This window comes from Mustelus asterias, chromosome 14 (assembly GCF_964213995.1).
Source record: "Mustelus asterias chromosome 14, sMusAst1.hap1.1, whole genome shotgun sequence".
NCBI lineage: Eukaryota > Metazoa > Chordata > Chondrichthyes > Carcharhiniformes > Triakidae > Mustelus > Mustelus asterias.
In genome coordinates this window covers 1472436-1495325 of record NC_135814.1, presented here as the reverse complement: position 1 = coordinate 1495325, position 22890 = coordinate 1472436, and the positions used below count along the sequence as shown (strand labels likewise).

The window sequence follows — 22890 nt, the reverse complement described above, 5'->3', positions numbered from 1 at the left end:
CTGGAGTCAGATCAAGTCAGCCGGGTGAGTGTAAACACGGAGCGGCCATTGGGAAGGGACCGGGGGGGGCACCGAGACCCGGGGTGGGGGGGTGCACTGAGAGCCGGCAGGGAAGGAAGAGAGGGGGTGCGGCACCGAGAGCCGGGGACGGGGAGGGGGCACCAAGAGCCAGGTAGGGGGGTGCACCGAGAGCCGGGGAGGGAACGGGGGTGGCACTGAGAGGCAGGGGAGGCACAGAGAGCTGGGGAGGGGGGGGGGGGGGGCACAGAGAGCCGGGGAGGGTGGCCGGGGGGGGGGGGGGGGGGCACAGAGAGCCGGGGGGGTGGGTGGGGGGAGAGTGTCAGAGATCAATGGAATGGGGGAATGAAAATGGAGGGAGAGGCTCGGGGAGGGGTGGGGTGGGGTGGGGGTGGTCCCATTCACAGTGAGGGGCAGCCCCTTCCTCTGAGACTGACAGATGTGGCACTAGGGTGAGATGAGGGGGAGGGAGAGGGAGGGGCAGCGCCTTCCTCAGCGAATAACAGAATCTCTGCGTCACTCTGCAGATCTGCCATTTATGCCAACCGGTTGTACCTCAATCAGTATCGAAGCACTCACCCTGACCGACTGGCCCAGATGGGCCATGGTGGCCCCACAATCATAGGTATGTGTGTAAACAACAACTACTTACATTTATCTAACACCTCGAATGTAGTAAAGTATCCCAGTGAGTTTAACAGGAGCCAGGCTGACACTGCGCTGGATAAGGAGGTGTTAGACAAGTGACTAGAAGCTTCTCCTCGAGTGTTGAGGAAAGTGTGGGGGTGGGTTTGGGAGGGAGCTCGGGTTGGAGTGTAGACACCTCATGGCCACCAGTGACAGAACGATGGAAATCAGGGATAGGCCAGAGGTCCGAATTAGAGGAACGCTGAGATCTCAGCGTTCCGGGGCTGGAGGAGGTTCCGGGGCTGGAGGAGGTTCCGGGGCTGGAGGAGGTTCCAGATTTGGAGGGTGGGTTGTGGGGCTGGAGGAGGTTCCAGATTTGGAGGATGGGTTGTGGGGCTGGAGGAGGTTCCAGATGAGGAGGGGAGGGATTAGAAGAGTAAAGAAGTCGGTTCCTTGGGAAACCAAGGGAGAGATCAGGGAGAGGTTCAGAAAGCTGATGCCGGAATGTAATGCTGTCTCTGATCCTTTTATTAACAGGAAATGTTTATATCCATCCCACCGCAACCATCGACCCCACAGCTGTGGTGAGTATCTCTGAGAAAGATCACAGCGTTGCCAGCACGGGGGGAGGCCATTCGCTGCTATTTAACCAGTCTCCCTCCCCCTGCACTCTCTCCATAGTCCTGACAATCTCTCATAGTCAACTATTTCTCCAATTCCCTTCTGAAAGTTCCGATTGAATCTGGCAGCAGGTTGCAGATCACAACAACTCGCTGTGGGAAGAATTCTCTTCATCTTCCCCCTGAGTCATTTGCCAGTTTCCTAAATCTGTAGCCCCTGGTTCCCAGGCGTCCAGCGACAGGCGGCCCCCCCGCGGCGACAGGCGGCCCCCCCGCGGCGACAGGCGGCCCCCCCGCGGCGACAGGCGGTCCCCTCCGCGGCGGCAGACGGTCCCCTCCGCGGCGGCAGACGGTCCCCTCCGCGGCGGCAGGCGGTTCCCTCCGCGGCACGTTCGGGTGACCTGTGCTAACATCTCCTATTTTCTGTGATTTCTCCACAGCTGGGTCCGAATGTCACCATCAGCATGGGAGTGACGATTGGAGCCGGAGTTCGAGTCCGAGAATCCATCATCCTGCACGGAGCTTCACTGCAGGTAGCACAAAGCTCCCAACATCAAACACAATCCACGGACGGGGTGGGACCCCAGGGGCAACTCAACAGGAGCTAACAGCAAGCTTCAGTGTGCAGAATAAGAGTGGGAATAAAGACACTTGTTGTAGCAAACACTGGCGTATCAAATGATAGAACCTTGTACAAAGCATAACAAGGCTTTTTCCCAGGGTGGAAATGTCTACTACGAGAGGGCACAGGTTTAAGGTGCTGGGGGGTAGGTACAGGGGAAATGTTAGGGGGAAGTTTTTCACACAGGGTGTTGGCGAGTGGAATCGGCTGCCGTCAGTGGTGGTGGAGGCGAACTCAATAGGGTCTTTTAAGAGACTCCTGGATGAGTACATGGAGCGTAATAGGATGGAGGGTTATAGGTAGGTCTAGAAGGTAGGGATGTGTTCGGCACAACTTGTGGGCCGAAGGGCCTGTTTGTGCTGTAGTTTTTCTATGTTTCTATAAAGTTTCCTGCTCTGTTTTGCACGATGTTACACTCAGTCGATTCAGAGCCAGAGATTCCCAAAACAATTAAAGGAATTATTATCTGATGCCGGTGCGAAAATTCTCTTGACACTGCCCGCGTCAAACACTCCCAGGACAGGTGCAGCACGGGGTTAGATACAGAGTAAAGCTCCCTCGACACTGTCCCCCATCAAACACTCCCAACACAGGTACAGCACGGGGTTAGATACAAAGTAAAGCTCCCTCTACACTGTTCCTCATCAAACACTCGCAGGACAGGTACAGCACAGGGTTAGATACAGAGTAAAGCTTCCTCTACACTGTCCCCATCAAACACTCCCAGGACAGGTACAGCACGGGGTTAGATACAGTGTAAAGCTCCCTCGACACTGTCCCCCATCAAACACTCCCAACACAGGTACAGCATGGGGTTAGATACAAAGTAAAGCTCCCTCTACACTGTCCCCATCAAACACTCGCAGGACAGGTACAGCACAGGGTTAGATACAGAGTAAAGCTCTCTCTACATTGTCCCCCCCATCAAACACTCCCAAGACAGGTACAGCACGGGGATAGATACAGAGTAAAGCTCTCGCTACACTGTCCCCCCATCAAACACTCCCAGGACAGGTACAGCACGGGGTTAGATACAGAGTAAAGCTCCCTCCACACTGTCCCCATCAAACACTCCCAGGACAGGTACAGCAAGGGGTTAGATACAGAGTAAAGCTCCCTCCACACTGTCCCCATCAAACACTCCCAGGTCTGGTACAGCAAGGGGTTAGATACAGAGTAAAGCTCCCTCCACACTGTCCCCATCAAACACTCCCAGGTCTGGTACAGCAAGGGGTTAGATACAGAGTAAAGCTCCCTCCACACTGTCCCCATCAAACACTACCAGGTCTGGTACAGCAAGGGGTTAGATACAGAGTAAAGCTCCCCCTACACTGTCCCCATCAAACACTCCCAGGTCTGGTACAGCACGGGGTTAGATACAGAGTAAAGCTCCCTCTACACTGTCCCCCATCAAACACTCCCAGGACAGGTACAGCACGGGGTTAGATACAGAGTAAAGCTCCCTCTACACTGTCCCCATCAAACACTCCCAGGTCTGGTACAGCAAGGGGTTAGATACAGAGTAAAGCTCCCTCTACACTGTCCCCATCAAACACTCCCAGGACAGGTACAGCACAGGGTTAGATACAGAGTAAAGCTCCCTCTACACTGTCCCCATCAAACACTCCCAGGACAGGTACAGCACGGGGTTAGATACAGAGTAAAGCTCCCTCTACACTGTCCCCCATCAAACACTCCCAGGACAGGTACAGCACGGGGTTAGATACAGAGTAAAGCTCCCTCTACACTGTCCCCCATCAAACACTCCCAGGACAGGTACAGCACGGGTTTAGATACAGAGTAAATCTTCCTGGAGGACGTGCGGGCAGCACAGGTTGCTGGGAGTTGTTTGCAGGAACAGCCAATTACCTTCTTTCTTTTCCAGGACCACAGCTGTGTGCTGAACTGCATTGTGGGCTGGGATAGCACCATCGGAAAATGGTCAAGAGTTGAGGGAACCCCCAGTGACCCCAACCCCAATGACCCCCACGCCAAAATCGACAGCGAAACACTCTTCAGCGATGGGAAACTCAACCCTTCGATCACCATTCTCGGTAAGAGAAGCGACAGTGTGATAAAAACAACTATGTAACGCAGCACAAGGAGTAATGTACCCTCGGAACCGACCCCCTGATGATGTGGCACTCCCTCAGTACTGACCCTCTGACAGTGCAGCACTCCCTCAGTACTGACCCTCTGACAGTGCAGCACTCCCTCAGTACTGACCCCCTGACAGTGCGGCACTCCCTCAGTACTGACCCTCTGACAGTGCGGCACTCCCTCACTACTGACCCTCTGACAGTGTGGCACTCCCTCACTACTGACCCTCTGACAGTGCGGCACTCCCTCAGTACTGACCCCCTGACAGTGCGGCACTCCCTCAGTACTGACCCTCTGACAGTGCAGCACTCCCTCAGTACTGACCCTCTGACAGTGCGGCACTCCCTCAGTACTGACCCTCTGACAGTGTGGCACTCCCTCAGTACTGACCCTCTGACAGTGCGGCACTCCCTCAGTACTGACCCTCTGACAGTGCGGCACTCCCTCAGTACTGACCCTCTGACAGTGTGGCACTCCCTCAGTACTGACCCTCTGACAGTGCGGCACTCCCTCAGTACTGACCCTCTGACAGTGCGGCACTCCCTCAGTACTGACCCTCTGACAGTGCGGCACTCCCTCAGTACTGACCCTCTGACAGTGCGGCACTCCCTCAGTACTGACCCCCTGACAGTGCAGCACTCCCTCAGTACTGACCCCCTGACAGTGCAGCACTCCCTCGGTACCGACCCCCTGATGAGGTGGCACTCCCTCAGTACTGACCCTCTGACAGTGCGGCACTCCCTCAGTACTGACCCTCTGACAGTGCGGCACTCCCTCAGTACTGACCCTCTGACAGTGCGGCACTCCCTCAGTACTGACCCTCTGACAGTGCGGCACTCCCTCAGTACTGACCCTCTGACAGTGCGGCACTCCCTCAGTACTGACCTCTGACAGTGCGGCACTCCCTCAGTACTGACCCTCTGACAGTGCGGCACTCCCTCAGTACTGACCCCCTGACAGTGCGGCACTCCCTCAGTACTAACCCTCTGACAGTGTGGCAGTCCCTCAGTACTGACCCTCTGACAGTGCGGCACTCCCTCAGTACTAACCCTCTGACAGTGCAGCACTCCCTCAGTACTGACCCTCTGACAGTGCGGCACTCCCTCAGTACTAACCCTCTGACAGTGCGGCACTCCCTCAGTACTGACCTTCACCGACAGTACGACGCTCCCTCGGTACCAACCCCTGCCCCACAGTGCTCCCTGGGTACTGATCCTCTGATGGCACTGTCCCCCCTCGGTGCTGTGTTGACGGTTGAGTCTGGATTAATGGACCCCAGTCTCTGGTTTGGACTTGAATCCGTGAGTTGGGACTGGTTCCTCTGAGTTACTGTTGCCCCTGACTACACTGAGTCATTTACATTTTGCTGTCTGCAGGCTGTAACGTCAGTATTCCTGCTGAGGTGATTATCCTGAATTCCATCGTCCTCCCTCACAAAGAACTGAATCGCAGCTTCAAGAATCAGATCATTCTGTAGCCGGAGCTCATCTCTTCACTCACTCTGTCAGGTCAGAGTGCAGCCCAATATTGCCGTGTGTCCGCATCTGACCCGAGGACAGGAACTGCTTTTGCACTCGGCAGATTTGTGCCTCTTTATTTTCCGAACGTTATTTTGCAGAAAGATGTAAATCTATTTAATTTTCAATTACAGTAACTGGAACTGGCTTTTGGAACAGCCAAACCCAGTCTTCCTCTAACCCACATTGCTCTGTGTTAATGATGCTGGGTTTGTCATTGGGGATCTGGTGCTTTGTGACCGGCACTGCAGGCGTCCCAGCCCTGTGAGTGAAGATGGATTTCTAAAAAATACTTGGGGATAATGGTGGCGTTCTATAAAGGCAGCTGTGTCAGTGTACGGTTAACCTGAGGGATGGTTAATAGAGACAGCTTGTCTGGGAGCTTTTGAGATTAAGGGGCATGCATTTGCAAGTAATTAGATTGGGTTTTAACAAATTATGCAAGGAGCGAGATCGGGACTGGGCTTCTCAACTGTTCAATTTCAAAGAGGAAGATAAGGGACTTCTGAAACCTGTGAAAATCGTAGACAATTCTGGTCACCCTATTATAGAAAGGATGTTATTAAACTGGAAAGAGTGCAGAAGAGATTTACTAGGATGCTACCGGAACTTGCTGGTTTGAGTTATAAGGAGAGGCTGGATAGACTGGGACTTTTTTCCCTGGAGCGTAGGAGGGACCTTATAGAGGTCTATAAAATAATGAGGGGCGCAGATCAGCTAGATAGTCAATATCTTTTCCCAAAGGTAGGGGAGTCTAAAACTAGAGGGCATAGGTTTAAGGTGAGAGGGGAGAGATACAAAAGTGTCCAGAGGGGCAACTTTTTCACACAGAGGGTGGTGAGTGTCTGGAACAAGCTGTCAGAGGTAGTAGTAGAGGCCGGTACAATTTTGTCTTTTAAAAAGCATTTGGACAGTTACATGGGTAAGATGGGTTTAGAGGGAAATGGGCCAAATGTGGGCAATTGGGACTAGCTTTGGGGTTTTAAACAAAACAGGGCGGCATGGACAGGTTGGGCCGAAGGGCCTGTTTCCATGCTGTAAACCTCTGACTCTAATTATTAAATTTTATTTGACCCAAAAGTGGAGACAGTCGGAAAAACAAGAGATTTTAATATTTTGGAGAAGTTACATTCAAATAAATACTGAGGACAATGGAATCAGATGAAAAGGGAAGAGGATTATGTGCGGAACGATGTGGAACTGAGTTGAGGTGTGTGTGTTGCGTCAGGGTCCGGGACTAGCTCAATGCTGAGAGAAATCAAACAGTTATCACGTCAAGACAGAAACGTCTTGTGTTTTCCAAACTGTTTATTTCCGAAGGTTCCGGAATTTCCACAGCAGCATAGGGAGTGTTTGGAGTCGGGTACTACCTTTGGGAAAGGGACTGCAGTTTTGGGCAATTACTGGATTCTAGTTATAAATCTATCAGGGAAGTATTGCCAAGTAGTTTGTGTATTCCGATTGTGAGGGGGATATTTTGCAGGACTGTTTGTGGGTGCTGGGTTTTCTTATTAATAAATCTAAATTTTAATAAACCTTAATTTTTTAAAATCCTGTAAGTGTTACTGGAGTTCTGTGCTTCTGGGATCAGTAGTTTTTTTTCTCTTTGTATTCTAAACACATTGTTCCGCAATAGCAGCCACTTTATACAGCTTCGTTAAGCTGTACTGAACTCCCTGCACAGCCCAGGGTGGGTCTTACTCACTCCCACCTCCCTGAGGATCAAAGTTATATTGAGAGACTTGGAGAAGCTGGGATTGTTCTTAGAATCCCTCTATTCAATCTCCTGTTAACCTCTAAAATCATTAAGCAAGGATGGAGAACCTGTTCCCAGTGGCAGGAGGATTGGTAACCAGAGGGACTCCAGTTAAACATAGAAAAGAGGAGGCCATTCAGCCTGCACTGTCATTCATTATGATCATGTCTGATCATCCAACTCTGGCACCTGTTCCTGCTCCACCCCCCATATCCTTTATCCCCAAGAGCTACATCTAACTCCTTTTAGCCTCAGTTGCTTTCTGTGGTAGTGAATTCCACAGGCTGACCACTCTCTGGGTAAAGAAATGTCTCCTCATCTCTGTCCTAAACAGTACGCTGTATCCTCAGACTGTGACCCCTGGTTCTGGACTCACCCACCATCAGGAACATCCTTCCTGCATCTACTGTTTATTCCTGTTGGAATTTTACAGGTTTCTACAAGATCCCACCTCATTTTTCTAAATTCCAGCGAATATAATCCTAACCGATTCAATCTCCTCATACGTCAGTCCCACAGTCTCGTACACTTTCCCTGAACTCCCTCTGGAGCAAGAACATCTTTCCTCCGATAAAAGGAGACCAAAACTATACACAATATTCCAGGTGTGGCCTCACCAACAACACATCCCTGCTCCTGTACTCAAATCCTCTCGTTATGAAGGCCAACAAATCAGTTTGGTTTACCACCGGCATGTCCATCTTCAGTGACAGGTGCATGAGGACATCCAGGTCCCGCGGGACATTCTCCTCCTCATTAGGAATAATCTGCCTTCCCGTTTTTGCTACCACAGTGGATAACTTCACATTTATCCAAATTATACTGAATCTGCCAATCATTTGTCCATTCACCCATCCTGTCCTAATCACACTGAAGGATCTCTCTATCCTCCTCCCAGCACACCCTTCACCCAACTTTGTCAGGAATTGAAGAATCAGCAAAAAAACAACCACAGGGAAAGACGAAGATTTTATTTCACACCCAGTTGTGATCTGGAAGCTGCTGGCACTCAACTTTTGAAAGATAATTTAATCTAAAGAGTAATTTTGCGGGGGTGAGAGGCACTAATTGGGTAGCTCGGTGCTGCATGGATTCCTGTGCTGCATCATTCAGTAATTCTCACCAACATATCCCAGTGCTGTGTGTCCGTGCGGTGAATCTGACCGTCACACAGGCAATTCTAACTGTAGCAACAGCAAAACACATCAACCAAACTCGAGTTCCATGCTGGGTGAGATCAGCCAATGGTCAACTCAGGTGCAACAGCTCAATAATTCCACAGCCAATGGGTCAGATCCAAGCTCTGCAGTCCTGATACATCCAGCTGTGAAGGATGGGGGATAATTAAACAACTCACTGGAAGGGGAGGCTCCATAAATATCCCCATCCTCAATGGTGGAGGAGCCCAGCACATCAGTGCAATAGATAAGGCTGAAACATTCGCAGCAATCTTCAGCCAGAGTGCCGTGTGGACGATCCATCTCAGCCTCCTCCAGTGGTCCCGAGTCTCCAGCCAATTCAATTCACTCCACGTGATATCAAGAAATGGTTGGAGGCACTGGATACTGCAAAGGCGATGGGCCCTGATAACATTCCGGCAATAGTACTGAAGACTTGTGCTCCAGAATGTTCCACGCCCAAGCCAAGCTCTTCCAGTACAGTTACAACACTGGCATCCACCCAACAATGGAAAATTGCCCAGGTATCTCCTGTACACAAGAAACAGGACAAATCCAACCCGGCCAATTACCGCCCAGTCTACTCTCGATCATCAGTAAAGCTTCTATTTTCTGTGTATTTCTATAGCTCTTGGGACTAAAGGAATCCAGCAATATTGGGGAGTAAGGCAGGATCAGGCTATTGAATTTGGAGATCAGTCATAATCACAATGGCGGAGCAGCTCAAAGGGCTGAATGGCCTTCTCCGAGTTTCTATATATGTTTCTAAGTGATGGAAGGAGTCATCAACAGTGCTATCAAGCAGCACCTGCTCAGTTTGGGTTCTGCCAGGGTCACTCAGCTCCTGCCCTCATTCCAGCCTTGGTTCAAACATGGACAAAAGAGCCGAATTCCAGAGGCGAGGTGAGAGTGACAGCTCTCGACATCAAGGCAGCATTTGACCGAGTGCGGCATCAAGGAGCTCCAGAAAAACTGGAGTCAATGGGAATCAAGGGGAAAACTCTCCACTGGTTGGAGTCATACCCGGCACAGAGGAAGATGGTTGTGGAGGGTCAAGTCACCTCAGCTCCAGGACATCTCTGCAGGAGGTCCTCAGGGGAGTGTCCGAGACCCAACTATCTTCAGCTGCTTCATCAATCACCTTCCCTCCATCATAAGGTCAGAAGTGGGGATGTTCGCCGATGATTGCACAATGTTCAGCATCATTCACCACTCCTCAGATACTGAAGCAGTCCATGTTCAACTGCAACAAAACCGGGACAATATCCAGGCTTGGGCTGACAAGTGGCAAGTAACATTCGCACCACATAAATGCCAGGCAATGACTATCACCAATAAGAGACACTCTAACCACCACCCCTTGACATTCAATGGTGTTCCCATCACTGAATCCCCCACTGTCAACATCCTGGGGGTTACCATTGACCAGAAACTGAGCTGGACCCAGCCAGATAAATACTGTGGCTCCCACAGCAGGTCAAAGGCTAGGAATCCTGCGGAGAGTAACTCACCCCCTGTCTCCCCAAAGCCTGTCCACCATACACAAGTGTGATGGAATACCCTCCGCTTGCCAGGATGGGTGCAGCTGCAACAACACACAAGAAGCTCAACACCATCCAGGACAAAGCAGCCCCGCTTGACTGGCACCCATCCACAAACATCCACTCCCCCCACCAAGGCACAGCGACAGCCGTGTTCAAATCCATGACTGATACCATCGAGAAAGACAAGAGCAGCAGATACCTGGGAACAGCCCCCCGCCCCCCCAGAGGTTCCCCTCCGAGTCACTCACCATCCTGACTTGGAAATATATCACCGTTCCTTCACTGTCGCTGGGTCAAAATCCTGGCATTCCCTCTCTAACAGCACTGTGGCTGTACCTACACCACAGGGCCTGCAGCGGGTTCAAGGCAGCAGCTCATCACCACCTTCTCAAGGGGCAATTAGGGATGGGTGATAAATGTTGGCCGAAGCAGCGACACCCACATCCCAGGAATGAATAAAAGCAGATCCTAGTTTGGAAATAGGATTTTCTCGCTCTGTGGGTTTATCACGACAACAGGTTCGCGTTCCAGTCACTCGAGAAACATCAATGTTTGAACTCAGTGCTGGTATCAGAGTCTCAGACTCCCTCCCCTCTCCTTCCCCACCTCCCAACAGACCAGGGGGACAAAGATTTATTTCAAAATAGGATTGGTGAATGCAAATATTTTATTACAGCGCAGTGTCAGAAAGCATGTCCTTCTCTTCCCGCCCTCCCCCCTTCTCCTCACACCCCTATTTTACTCCCCCATCTCAATCTCCCCCCCCCCCCCCCCCCCCCCCCCCCCCCATCTATATAATAGTCCAGGAAATGCATCAGGAACAGGGAGTTTAGCTGTGTGAACCATCACTGGGCTCCGCACTGTCCTCCAGCCCAATCCACACCATCCATTCACACTCCCCTCCATGGACACTCCTAGCCCCTCACCCCAGCCCCCCCCACTCCGCACGCACCCCGCCCCGCCCCCACTCCGCACGCACCCCAGCCCCCCCCCACTCCGCACGCACCCGCCCCGCCCCCAAAACAGAGAAACAGCACAAGGAAACGGAAAGCACTGAGTGCCCGACCGTGTCAGAGGGACCCCTGGGAGGGGGAGCAGGGGGTTGGTTCCAGACTGGGGATTTTGTACAGGGTGGGAGAGATGTTCCGAGAAGGTTCTGGAAGACTTTGCTCCGTCACTTTCATGTTTAACTCAGGGTTGGTGATTGGAAAATCTTTCCAGACCTGTTGGAATAGGAAGGCAGAGACATGAATGACAGACGCCCCTCACCTCTCTCGCTCCACCCTCCCGCGCTCTCTCTGCTGATACTCACATGCTCAGGAAGGCGGGGTGCATACAGCAGGTGGGAGACTGGTTCATCATCTCAGCAACTTCAGGGGAAGTCAGCGGTTTAAACAAATTCCCTAAGGAAGGACGGGAAAGAGATTAGAGGCCAGGAAGATAAGGAGAGGGGGATGGAGGGGGCTACAGTCCATTGGTGCAGCTCTGACATCAACACCACCCCCACTGCCAATCGGAAGACACCACTGGAGTCCAAACACCAAGAGAACACTACACTGTCAGCGGGTCAGCGCCACCCCTGCCCACCCGAGGGCCAGCGCAGAGGGAGCACCGCCCTGCCAGACAGAGGGCCAGCGCAGAGGGAGCACCGCCCTGCCAGACAGAGGGCCAGCGCAGAGGGAGCACCGCCCTGCCAGACAGAGGGCCAGCGCAGAGGGAGCACCGCCCTGCCAGAGGGCCAGCGCAGAGGGAGCGCTGCACTGCCAGAGGGCCAGCGCAGAGGGAGCGCTGCACTGCCAGACAGAGGGCCAGCGCAGAGGGAGCGCTGCACTGCCAGACAGAGGGCCAGCGCAGAGGGAGCGCTGCACTGCCCACCCGAGGGCCCGCGCAGAGGGAGCGCTGCACTGCCAGCCCGAGGGCCCGCGCAGAGGGAGCGCTGCACTGCCAGACAGAGGGCCAGCGCAGAGGGAGCGCTGCACTGCCCACCCGAGGGCCTGCGCAGAGGGAGCGCTGCACTGCCCACCCGAGGGCCCGCGCAGAGGGAGCGCTGCACTGCCCACCCGAGGGCCCGCGCAGAGGGAGCGCTGCACTGCCCACCCGAGGGCCCGCGCAGAGGGAGCGCTGCACTGCCCACCCGAGGGCCCGCGCAGAGGGAGCGCTGCACTGCCAGACAGAGGGGAGGGCCGGCACAGAGGGAGCGCCGCCCCACTAGACAGAGGGGAGGGCCACCGCAGTGGGAGCACTGCGCCGCACCGTCAGCCCAGGGGCCAGTGCAGAGGGAGCGCCGCACTGTCAGCCCAGGGGCCCGTGCAGAGGGAGCGCCGCACTGTCAGATAGAGGGTGAGGGAGACATTGAGCCGAGGACCTGTCCCCTCAGGAGGGTGTAAATGATCAATTCTGTAATTCCAAGAGCTCCCAGAATTGGTCCAGGTTTTCCAAACGGACCTGCTCATGTGGGGTCTGTGTTCAGATTGGCTGCTGACTACATTTTAGGCAAGGCGTGTCTCATCAGCATCATTATTTTAATCTGTACGGCACCCACACACACATATTGCTCTGTCGATCTACCCCCTTCCCCAGTAACTCCTCAAGCTGCCCTCGGCCACCACTCACTACAGGCAGACATACCATCTCTGACCACTCCACCCTCAGTTTCCTCGTTAGCTGCATCGAGACTAAAGGCCTGACCCCAAAGAGCAGCACTCTCACCGGATAGGAGACCTGGTTGGGTGTTGCTGGGTCCCCCTTGGCCGGTCTCCTGTCCCACCAGTTGGTTCCAGTAGTCGGAGGACATGGAGAGAAGCTGCTCCATAACCTGAAGGAATGAAGAAAATACAACAACAGCAAAGCGATAGAGAGAGTGCAACCCGACAGAGTTCCGCTTCTCCAAAACACTGCAACAGAACAGTTCAGAATATAGTCTTGAAACTACACAGTAGAAATTCACCAAAACTCTCAAAGAACTTTCCAATCCCACCACCTCTACCATCGAGACGGACAAGGGCAGCAGATACCTGGGAACACTGCCACCTGCAAGTTCCCCTCCAAGCCTCTCACCATCCTGACTTGGAAATATATCACCGTTCCTTCACTGTCGCTGGGTCAAAATCCTGGAACACCCTCCCTAACGGCACTGTGGGTGTACCGACACCTCAGGAACTGCAGCGGGTTCAAGAAGGCAGCTCATCACCACCTTCTCAAGGGGCAATTAGGGATGGGTAATAAATGCTGGTCTCGCCAGCAATGCCCACATCCCAGGAAAGTTGTCAATCTCAATTTTCCCTTCACCAGTGAGTGAAATGGGGTTAGATACAGAGCAAAGCGCCCTCTACACCGTCCCCATCAAACACTCCCAGGACATGTACAGCACGGGGTTAGATACAGAGCAAAGCGCCCTCTACACCGTCCCCATCAAACACTCCCAGGACATGTACAGCACGGGGTTAGATACAGAGCAAAGCGCCCTCTACACCGTCCCCATCAAACACTCCCAGGGCAGGTACAGCACGGGGTTAGATACAGAGCAAAGCGCCCTCTACACTGTCCCCATCAAACACACCCAGGACAGGTACAGCACAGGGTTAGATACAGAGCAAAGCGCCCTCTACACCGTCCCCATCAAACACTCCCAGGACAGGTACAGCACGGGGTTAGATACAGAGTAAAGCTCCCTCTGCACTGTCCCCATCAAACACTCCCAGGACAGGTACAGCACGGGGTTAGATACAGAGTAAAGCTCCCTCTGCACTGTCCCCATCAAACACACCCAGGACAGGTACAGCACGGGGTTAGATACAGAGTAAAGCTCCCTCTATACTGTCCCCATCAAACACTCCCAGGACAGGTACAGCATGGGGTTAGATACAGAGTAAAGCTCCCTCTATACTGTCCCCATCAAACACTCCCAGGACAGGTAGAGTTTCTATCTCTTGAACGTTCAAACATTTCATAATAAATCTTCCCACCATTTCTGGACTTTCTTGCTGTCTCCACGCTCTCAAAACCCACCCTGTGTCTCCGTGAGCAGTCACTCTGCCCTTCACCTCCTGCACTTCCTGATGTATCCACCAGGAGGCACATGGTGACCACTTTCTGTCAATAGCTGACCAGGCTGAGTCTCCCCCTGCAGTAAGACGCTCTTCCCCCCGATCTCTCTCTCTCCCCTGCAGCCTGTCTGTCCTCCCCACCTCTCTCTCTCCCTCTACCCTTCTTTACTTTGCCATTGTTACAGTTCGATTGGTGTCGGCTCTCCCCAGCGTTCCGAACATGGGTTAATCTCCCAAACACACTGGGATGTGTGTCAATGTCAGCCACAGGGGAGCTGCTAAAAGCAGGAAGACAAAGGGAGATGAGGAGAGGCAGAGGGATTATTCCAGAGTTTGGGAGCTGGGAAACTAGAGGCAGAACGGAAAAGCGATGAAATTCAGGGAGCAAGACCCCAGTGGATTTGCCCCTGCACAACAAGTACTCCTGCTTGAGTACTGCTGGGGGGGACAGCCCGCCTGGGGGAAGCAGCAGTGGCCGTGTCTCCGCAGTGGAGTCCAGCCCTGTAACTCAGAGGGCTAAGGAAAAGAGGAGGAAGGCGGTATTAATCGGGGACTCGATGGTGAAGGGGACAGACAGGCGTTTCTGCGGAGGTAGGCGGGATTCTCGCATGGTGGTCTGCCTCCCTGGGGCCGGGATCCAGGATGTCGCTAGTCGGGTCCCGGAAATCCTGAGGTGGGAGGGAGAGGAGCCTGAGGTAGCGGTACATATTGGTACCGCTGATGTGGGAAGGAAGGGAGAAGGGGTCATGAAAAGGGAGTACAGGGAATTAGGGAGACAGCTGAGAAAGAGGAAAGCAAAGGTAGTAATCTCAGGATTACTGCCTGTGCCACGGGAAGGTGAGGGCAGGAATGGAGTGAGGTGGAGGATGAATGTGTGGCTGAGGGACTGGTGCAGGGGGCAGGGATTCAGGTTCCTGGACCATTGGGATCTCTTTAGGGGCAGGGGTGATCTGTATACAAAAAACGGGTGGAACTTGAATCACACGGGGACCAATATCCTGGCCGGTAGGTTGGCTAAGGCTACTGGGGAGAATTTAAACTAGATAGGTTGGGGGGGGGGGGGGGGGGGGGGAGCTAGAAGAGTTGACTAGGATCAAGGAACTAATTGATGGGGGGGAGGATGCAGGGGTAAGGGGAATTACAAAATTAATGGTAGAGGAGAGGGTGCAAGTGAATGAAGGCGGTAATTTAGATAAGGGAGTAGAGGGAGAGGGTGTTCACGACTCATCAAAGCGGGTCCAGATAAAAGCTGGAATAAGGACACTTTGCCTGAATGCACGAAGCATTCGGAACAAGGTAAATGAGTTGATGGTGCAAATCAGCACAAGTGGGTACGATCTGGTGGCCATTACAGAAACGTGGCTGAAAGGTGACCAGGACTGGGAGATGAATATCCAGGGGTATCAGGCGTTTAGGAAGAATAGACAGGAAGGAAAAGGTGGTGGGGTCGCGCTATTAATAAGAGATAATATCAGGGTAGTACTGAGGGATGACATAGGCTCTGAGGAACAAAACGTGGAATCATTATGGGTAGAGATGAGGAATAGTAGAGGGAGAAAGACACTAGTAGGTGTGGTATATAGGCCCCCGAATAATAATGTTGAGGTAGGGAGGGCTATAAACAAGCAGATAAGGGATGCGTGTAAAAACGGAACGGCAATAATCATGGGGGACTTCAACATGCACATTGACTGGCAGACTCAACTCGGTAAGGGTGGAATGGAGGAAGAGTTCTTAGAATGCTGTCGGGATAGTTTCCTTGAACAGCATGTTACGGAACCGACGAGGGAACGAGCTATTTTGGATCTGGTATTGTGGAACGAGGTAGGTAGAATTAAGGATCTTATTGTGAAGGACCCTCTTGGGTCTAGTGACCACAATATGGTCGAATTTCTGATTCAGATGGAAGAGGAGAAAGTTTGGTCCCAAACCAGTGTCCTCTGTTTGAACAGAGGGAAATATGATAGGATGAGGGATGAATTGGCTAAGGTAGACTGGGAGAGCAGGCTGGCAGGTAGGATAGCTGAGGAACAGTGGAGGATTTTTAAGGAGATCCTGTTCAGTTCTCAGCAAAAATATATTCCAGCAAAAAACAAGGATTGTAAGAAAAGAGAGAACCAGCCGTGGATAACGAAGGAAATAAAGGAGAGTATTAAGATAAAAACAGCTGCGTACAGAGTGGCCAAAAATAGTGGAGAAACAAGTGATTGGGAAAAATTTAAGAAACAACAAAGAGAGACTAAGAAAGCGATAAAGAAAGGAAGGATAGACTATGAAGCTAGGCTAGCAATTAATATAAAAAATGATAGTAAAAGTTTTTATAAATATATAAAAAGGAATAGAGTGGCTAGAGTGAATGTTGGACCCTTGGAGGACGAGAGGGGGGAGTTAATAGTGGGAAATGAGGATATGGCTGAGTCTTTAAATAAGTTTTTTGTGTCGGTCTTCACGGTGGAGGACACAAATAGTTTGCCAAATATTAACGATAGAGGGTTGGCAGCAGGAGAAATACTTAATACAATTAATGTTACCAGAGAGGCAGTGCTGGGTAGACTAATGGGACTGAAGGTGGACAAGTCCCCGGGTCCGGATGGAATGCATCCCAGGGTATTGAAAGAAATGTCAGAGGTAATAGTGGATGCGTTAGTGATTATTTATCAAAACTCGTTGCATTCTGGGGTAGTGCCGGTTGATTGGAAAACGGCTAATGTTACGCCGCTGTTTAAAAAAGGAAGGAGACAAAAGGCGGGTAACTATAGGCCGGTCAGCTTAACGTCTGTAGTAGGGAAAATGCTGGAATCCATTATTAAAGAGGAGATAGCAGGGCATCTGGATAGAAATGGTTCGATCAATCAGACGCAGCATGGATTCATGAGGGGAAAGTCGTGCTTGACGAACATGGTGGATTTTTATGAAGATGTGACTAGGGCGGTTGATGGAGGAGAACCGGTGGATGCGGTGTTTTTGGATTTCCAAAAGGCGTTTGATAAGGTGCCCCATAAAAGGCTGCTGAAGAAGATTAGGGCACACGGAGCTGGGGGTAGTGTGTTAAAGTGGATTGGGGACTGGCTATCCAACAGGAAGCAAAGAGTCGGAATAAATGGGTGTTTTTCCGGTTGGAGGAAGGTAACTAGTGGCGTGCCGCAGGGATCGGTACTCGGGCCGCAACTGTTTACCATTTATATAGATGATCTGGAGGAGGGGACGGAGTGTAGGGTAACGAAGTTTGCAGACGACACAAAGATAAGTGGAAAAGTGAATCATGTGGAGGACGGAGAAGATCTGCAGAGAGATTTGGACAGGCTGAGTGAGTGGGCGAGGATATGGCAAATGGAGTATAACGTTGAGAAATGCGAGGTTATACACTTTGGAGGAAATAATAACAAATGGGATTATTATCTCAATGGAAACAAATTAAAACATGCTACCATGCAAAGGGACCTGGGGGTCCTTGTGCATGAGACGCAAAAGCCCAGTCTGCAGGTACAACAGGTGATCAAGAAGGCAAATGGGATGTTGGCCTATATTGCGAAGGGGATAGAATATAAAAGCAGGGATGTCTTGATGCACCTGTACAGGGCATTGGTGAGGCCGCAGCTGGAATACTGTGTGCAGTATTGGTCCCCTTATATGAGGAAGGATATATTGGCATTGGAGGGAGTGCAGAGAAGGTTCACCAGGTTGATACCGGAGATGAGGGGTTTGGATTATGAGGAGAGGCTGAGGAGATTGGGTTTGTACTCGTTGGAGTTTAGAAGGATGAGGGGGGATCTTATGGAGACTTATAAGATAATGCGGGGGCTGGATAGGGTGGAGGCGGAGAGATTCTTTCCACTTAGTAAGGAAGTTAAAACTAGAGGACACAGCCTCAAAATAAAGGGGGGTCGGTTTAAGACAGAGTTGAGGAGGAACTTCTTCTCCCAGAGGGTGGTGAATCTCTGGAATTCTCTGCCCACTGAGGTGGTGGAGGCTACCTCGCTGAATATGTTTAAAGCGCGGATGGATGGATTCCTGATCGGTAAGGGAATTAAGGGTTATGGGGATCAGGCGGGTAAATGGTACTGATCCACGTCAGATCAGCCATGATCTTATTGAATGGCGGGGCAGGCTCGAGGGGCTAGATGGCCTACTCCTGCTCCTATTTCTTATGTTCTTAGACAAGGGTCCAGTATTGGAGAATGCAGCTGTGTCAGAGGGTGATGGGGCTGGAGGAGTTTGGAGAGAGAGAGAGAGGGAGAGAGGGGAGAGGCTGGAGGAGTTTGGAGAGGGAGGGGAGAGAGAGGGAGGGGCGAGGCTGGAGGAGTTTGGAGAGGGAGGGGAGAGGCTGGGGGAGTTTGGAGGGAGAGAGAGAGGGGAGAGGCTGGGGGAGTTTGGAGGGAGAGAGAGAGAGAGGGGAGAGGCTGGGGGAGTTTGGAGAGGGAGGGGAGAGGCTGGGGGAGTTTGGAGAGGGAGGGGAGAGGCTGGGGGAGTTTGGAGGGAGAGGGAGAGAGAGGGAGGGGAGAGGCTGGGGGAGGGAATTGAAAACGGAGCAGCATCTACAGTGAAATAACCAAAACCAACACCAGAAAATCAAGAATCCGGCATCAGTTCTGATGCAGGATCTTTGACACTAACTGCTAATCGGTGCCAATGCACAGAATCTGCCCAGTACCATAGAATCCCTACAGTGCAGAAAGAAGCCATTCAGCCCATCGCATCTGCCCTATCCCCATTACCCTGCGTATTTACCATGACTAATCCATCTTACCTACACATCTTTGGACTGTGGGTGCAAATCAGGGCACCTGTCCTTCCAGCAACTCACCAAGGCTCCTTAGGCAGCACCTTCCAAACACACAACCACTTCCATCGAGAAGGACAAGGGCAGCAGATACCTGGGAACACCCCCACCTGGAGGTTCCCCTCCAACTCACTCACCATCCTGAATTGGAAATATATCGGCCGTTCCTTCACTGTCGCTGGGTCAAAATCCTGGAATTTCCTCCCTAACTGCGCTGTGGGTGTGCCTACACCAGATGGCCTGCAGCAGTTCATGGAGGCAGCTCCCCACCACCTTCTCAGAGGGCAATTAGTGATGGGCAATAAATGCTGGCCAGCCAGTGACGCCCACATCCCAGGAATGAATTCAAAAAATTATTTTTTCTTTAGCGGAGGTGAGTGGTGACAGGTGGGTAATCGGAACAGTGGATTTAATTCAATCTAATTTCATTTTGAATGATAAATTCACTTTGGGAATAGTGTGTAAATGGGTTACTGTAATGACTCACCAGTTCACCGAGGCAACGTTCTGTACCAGTGTGTGTTTGCCATTGGATTAAACAACAAAAAAATCCAAAAATCACAGGCAGATTTCAGTGTATCCGTCACGGATATTGGAGACACTCGGCTGTCCCTTCTCCCCACTCCCCAAATCGTTCGTGCTCTTCCCAACCTCCGATCAGATCCGCTCTGACACACCCTCCAGAGAGGCAACATCACCCCCTCACTGTGTTGATTTGATTTGTCACATGTATTAACATACAGTGAAAAGTATTGTTTCTTGTGCGCCATACAGACAAAGCATACCGTTCATAGAGAAGAAGAGAGTGCAGAATGTAGTGTTACAGTCATAGCTAGGGTGCAGAGAAAGTTCAACTTAATGCGAGGTAAGTCAATTCAAAAGTCTGACAGCAGCAGGGAAGAAGCTGTTCTTGAGTCGGTTGGTACCTGACCTCAGACTTTTGTATCTTTTTCCCGACGGAAGAAGGTGGAAGAGAGAATGTCCGGGGTGCGTGGGGTCCTTAATTATGTTGGCTGCTTTTTTTCCGAGGCAGCTCGAAGTGTAGACAGAGTCAATGGGTGGGAGGCTGGTTTGCGTGATGGATTGGGCTACATTCACGACCTCTTATAGTTCCTTGCAGTCTTGGGCTGAGCAGGAGCCCAGACCAAGCTGTGATACAACCAGAAAGAATGCTTTCTGTGGTGCATCTGAGAGAGTTGGAGAGAGTTGTAGCGGAGATGCCAAATTTCCTTAGTCTCCTGAGAGAGTAGTTGACAATCCCAGTGATCGGAGTGCAGTCTTTCCACACGGCCCATTGTGGCCCCACCACGGGGCTTCCCTCGGGGAGATTTACAAATGTTCCCAGGGATGAGGGACTTCCCTCAATGTGGAGAGACTGGAGAAGCTGGGATTGTTCCCCTTGGAGCAGAGACGGTTAAAGGGAGATTTAATCGCGGTGTTGTGATAGAGTAAATAAGGAGAGAGAGTTTACAGTGACAAGAGAGTCAGTAACCAGCAGATTTAAATTAACAAAAGTGGTGATGAGTAGATTTTTATCTTTATTAAAAAGATGCAGAGTTTTTGCAATTTGCTGAAAGTGTGGAAGCAGATTCAATAAATCAACAGGAGAATTCTCAGGCCTATGGGGAAAGGTCAGGTTATTTTTTTATTTGATTAGGGGGACATGGGTGTCACTGGCTGGGCCAGCATTTATTACCCATCATGCATCGCCCTTGAACTGCGTGTCGCTCGGCCATTCCAGACGGGCAGTTAAAGTGTCAGTCACATTGCTGAGCTCTGGAGTCACATGTAGACCAGACTGGGTAAGGATGGCAGATTTCCTTCCCTAAAGGACATTAATGAACCAGGTGGGTTTGTTTTCATTATCTACTGCGGTGGGATATGAACCTGGATCTCCAGATTACTAATCCAGTGACAATGCCACTACAGCACTGCCTCTCCGTATGGCTTTCATTGAGCCAGCACAGGCAGGATGGGCTGAATAGCCTCCCCCATGCTGCTTCATTCTATATCCTTACCATTCCGCCTTCAGTTGCTTGAACTTTTCCATCTCATTCCCTCCCTCCCAAAGCTCCAAACTATCTGGAATAGAGTCACAGAGGTTTACAGCATGGAAACAGGCCTTTCGGCCCAACTTGTCCATGCCGTCCTGCAATAGGACACTCAAACCCTAGAACCAGCCCCTCCACCAATCATAGTCCCGAGGATTGGACACTAACCTTTGGCTGACGTTTTGTGTCCTCGAAGACCTCCAGCGGGTTTGGGTTGGGGTTGGAGTGACCCACGATGGTCGGACCAAAGATCCTGGCAATGCTATGTTTATCCATTCGACACTCGGGACTCACCATCACCCTGGCAGGGGATAGACAGAAATCATCACTCCCTCCACCTCCTCACTGACAAAACCCCAAACTAGGCCTTACAACCTGAACACCTGCTAAACAGGTTCCAGGCACTGGCACAGAACTCAACCTGGGACCACCCCGACCACAGCACCCCCAGCAGCCCCCCACCCCCCACCCCCCCCCCTCCCCAGCCACAGCACCCTCAAACAGCAGCCCCCCAGTGCCACGCTCAGTCCAGATCCTGCCTGCTCCTCTGGTACAGGTTGAGAATCCAATGGCACAATTCACCGTCAACCCAACATAGTGGCCTATTCGTTCCATTTCTGCTTGTGGGATCTTGCTGTGTAAAACTCTGCTGAAATATTTCCTATGCTGCACGCAAGGACCAAGATGCTTTGCTGTTACGTAGAAAGACAAATTGCAAAACCCAACGAGGACGTGAACCTTGGTGTGGTTGGAGGACGTTGCGAGCATCCAACCAGCTTGTGATCCGAGGGCCTTACCTCTGAAGGTGGATGATGAGGAAGGCCAGTGTGTCTCGGTTAGCTCGGGGCAGGCTGTGCACAGTCTGACTCAGGTTCCTGATACTCTGATCATCTGGGAGGTCTACAGAGAGAGAGAGAGAGAGAGACAATACAAACCCAGGCTGGAACCTCACACAGCTGGCAGAGATATACAGGACTCTCAGCATTCCTGAACTCCTGCCTCGCTGCACACTGGGAATATCTTTAGCACAGAGAGCCGGGATTCACGACAGCTCTCGTTCTTGAAGAGCCAGAAAGCCAGCCTGCATTTCACCACGATGATGGCAGGTGATGTTGCCAAGGCAACCAACCGAGGGGTGTGACCGCATTGGCCTGGGACTGGAGTCAGAGACTTGGACTGGTCGAAGCTTCCTTCCCTATAGGTCTTGGTATCCCATTGGGTATCTCTCGTCTGGACAAAATCAGAGATGTGTGTGTTCGAATACAAACATTCCCAAATTAAAATCATCACCAACACCAGTGGGATATTCATCGCTGGTATTTACCCTGCACGCCATCCCTGGCTGGCATGTACCCCCACCCCCACCCCGCACATTATTACTGAGGGAGCATCACTCAGTGAATTCAAATTAAAGAAAATCAAACTAAATTTCCCACCTTAAGTGTTTTAACGAAACTGGCAATGGTTTTATCAAGAAATTCTCACATTTCCAATCCTCTGATTAACTCCCGTTGCCAGTAACCAAGGCTTTGATCGCAGCCAATGGACCAATAGATGGTGAGAGCACAGTTCCTGTGGGAAAGTGCAACTAGGCTGGGTGGCCTGTTTATCAGCCGAGCTAGTACCAACCCGACAGGCCGAGTGGTCACTTTCTGTGCTGTAAACTATGATTAAAGAGACAGAAACAAACCCAGTTAAGTTTGTTTCACACTTTGATTAGAACAGACTTGGAGCAGTGAACATTTCTCTACATTAAACAGAAGGATGGGGGTCATGGGGCTGGATTGGAAAGAATATCAGAGCAGAGAGATTCCAACCGTCGGGAAGGGTTGGAAATCCAACCTGGTCACAGGGACCAAGGGAAGACTGAGGGAGGACCTGATGGAGGTTTTTAAAATGACAAGAATGTTTTAAACAGAGATGGTGTTTCACTTGGCCGGGGCAGGGAAATGGTGAGGCAAATAGTGTCATTCGTTTATCCAGATATAAATCACTCATTAGCGATTGGGTAAATTTAGGCACATGGGAATA

General features: G+C 51.4%; 2 protein-coding genes across 2 annotated transcripts in view; one reads left to right on the top strand and one right to left on the bottom strand.

Annotated features, from left to right (window-relative positions):
* LOC144504040 (mannose-1-phosphate guanylyltransferase regulatory subunit alpha-A-like) overlaps nucleotides 1-7059 on the top strand; it is a 29295-nt gene extending 22236 nt beyond the window's left edge. The window contains exons 9-14 of the mRNA XM_078229197.1: nucleotides 7-24; nucleotides 546-643; nucleotides 1183-1229; nucleotides 1706-1798; nucleotides 3773-3941; nucleotides 5364-7059. Of these exons, the coding sequence (XP_078085323.1) occupies nucleotides 7-24; nucleotides 546-643; nucleotides 1183-1229; nucleotides 1706-1798; nucleotides 3773-3941; nucleotides 5364-5464 (526 nt within the window). The 3' untranslated portion in view covers nucleotides 5465-7059. The remainder of the gene's footprint in view (nucleotides 1-6; nucleotides 25-545; nucleotides 644-1182; nucleotides 1230-1705; nucleotides 1799-3772; nucleotides 3942-5363) is intronic.
* Nucleotides 7060-11290: 4231 nt separating this feature from the next.
* Nucleotides 11291-22890, bottom strand: part of LOC144504029 (rac GTPase-activating protein 1-like) — a 49971-nt gene continuing 38371 nt past the window's right edge. The window contains exons 12-15 of the mRNA XM_078229183.1: nucleotides 21657-21759; nucleotides 21028-21160; nucleotides 12692-12797; nucleotides 11291-11385 (exon numbers count right to left, since the gene is read on the bottom strand). Coding sequence (XP_078085309.1) covers nucleotides 11291-11385; nucleotides 12692-12797; nucleotides 21028-21160; nucleotides 21657-21759 — 437 coding nt within the window. The remainder of the gene's footprint in view (nucleotides 11386-12691; nucleotides 12798-21027; nucleotides 21161-21656; nucleotides 21760-22890) is intronic.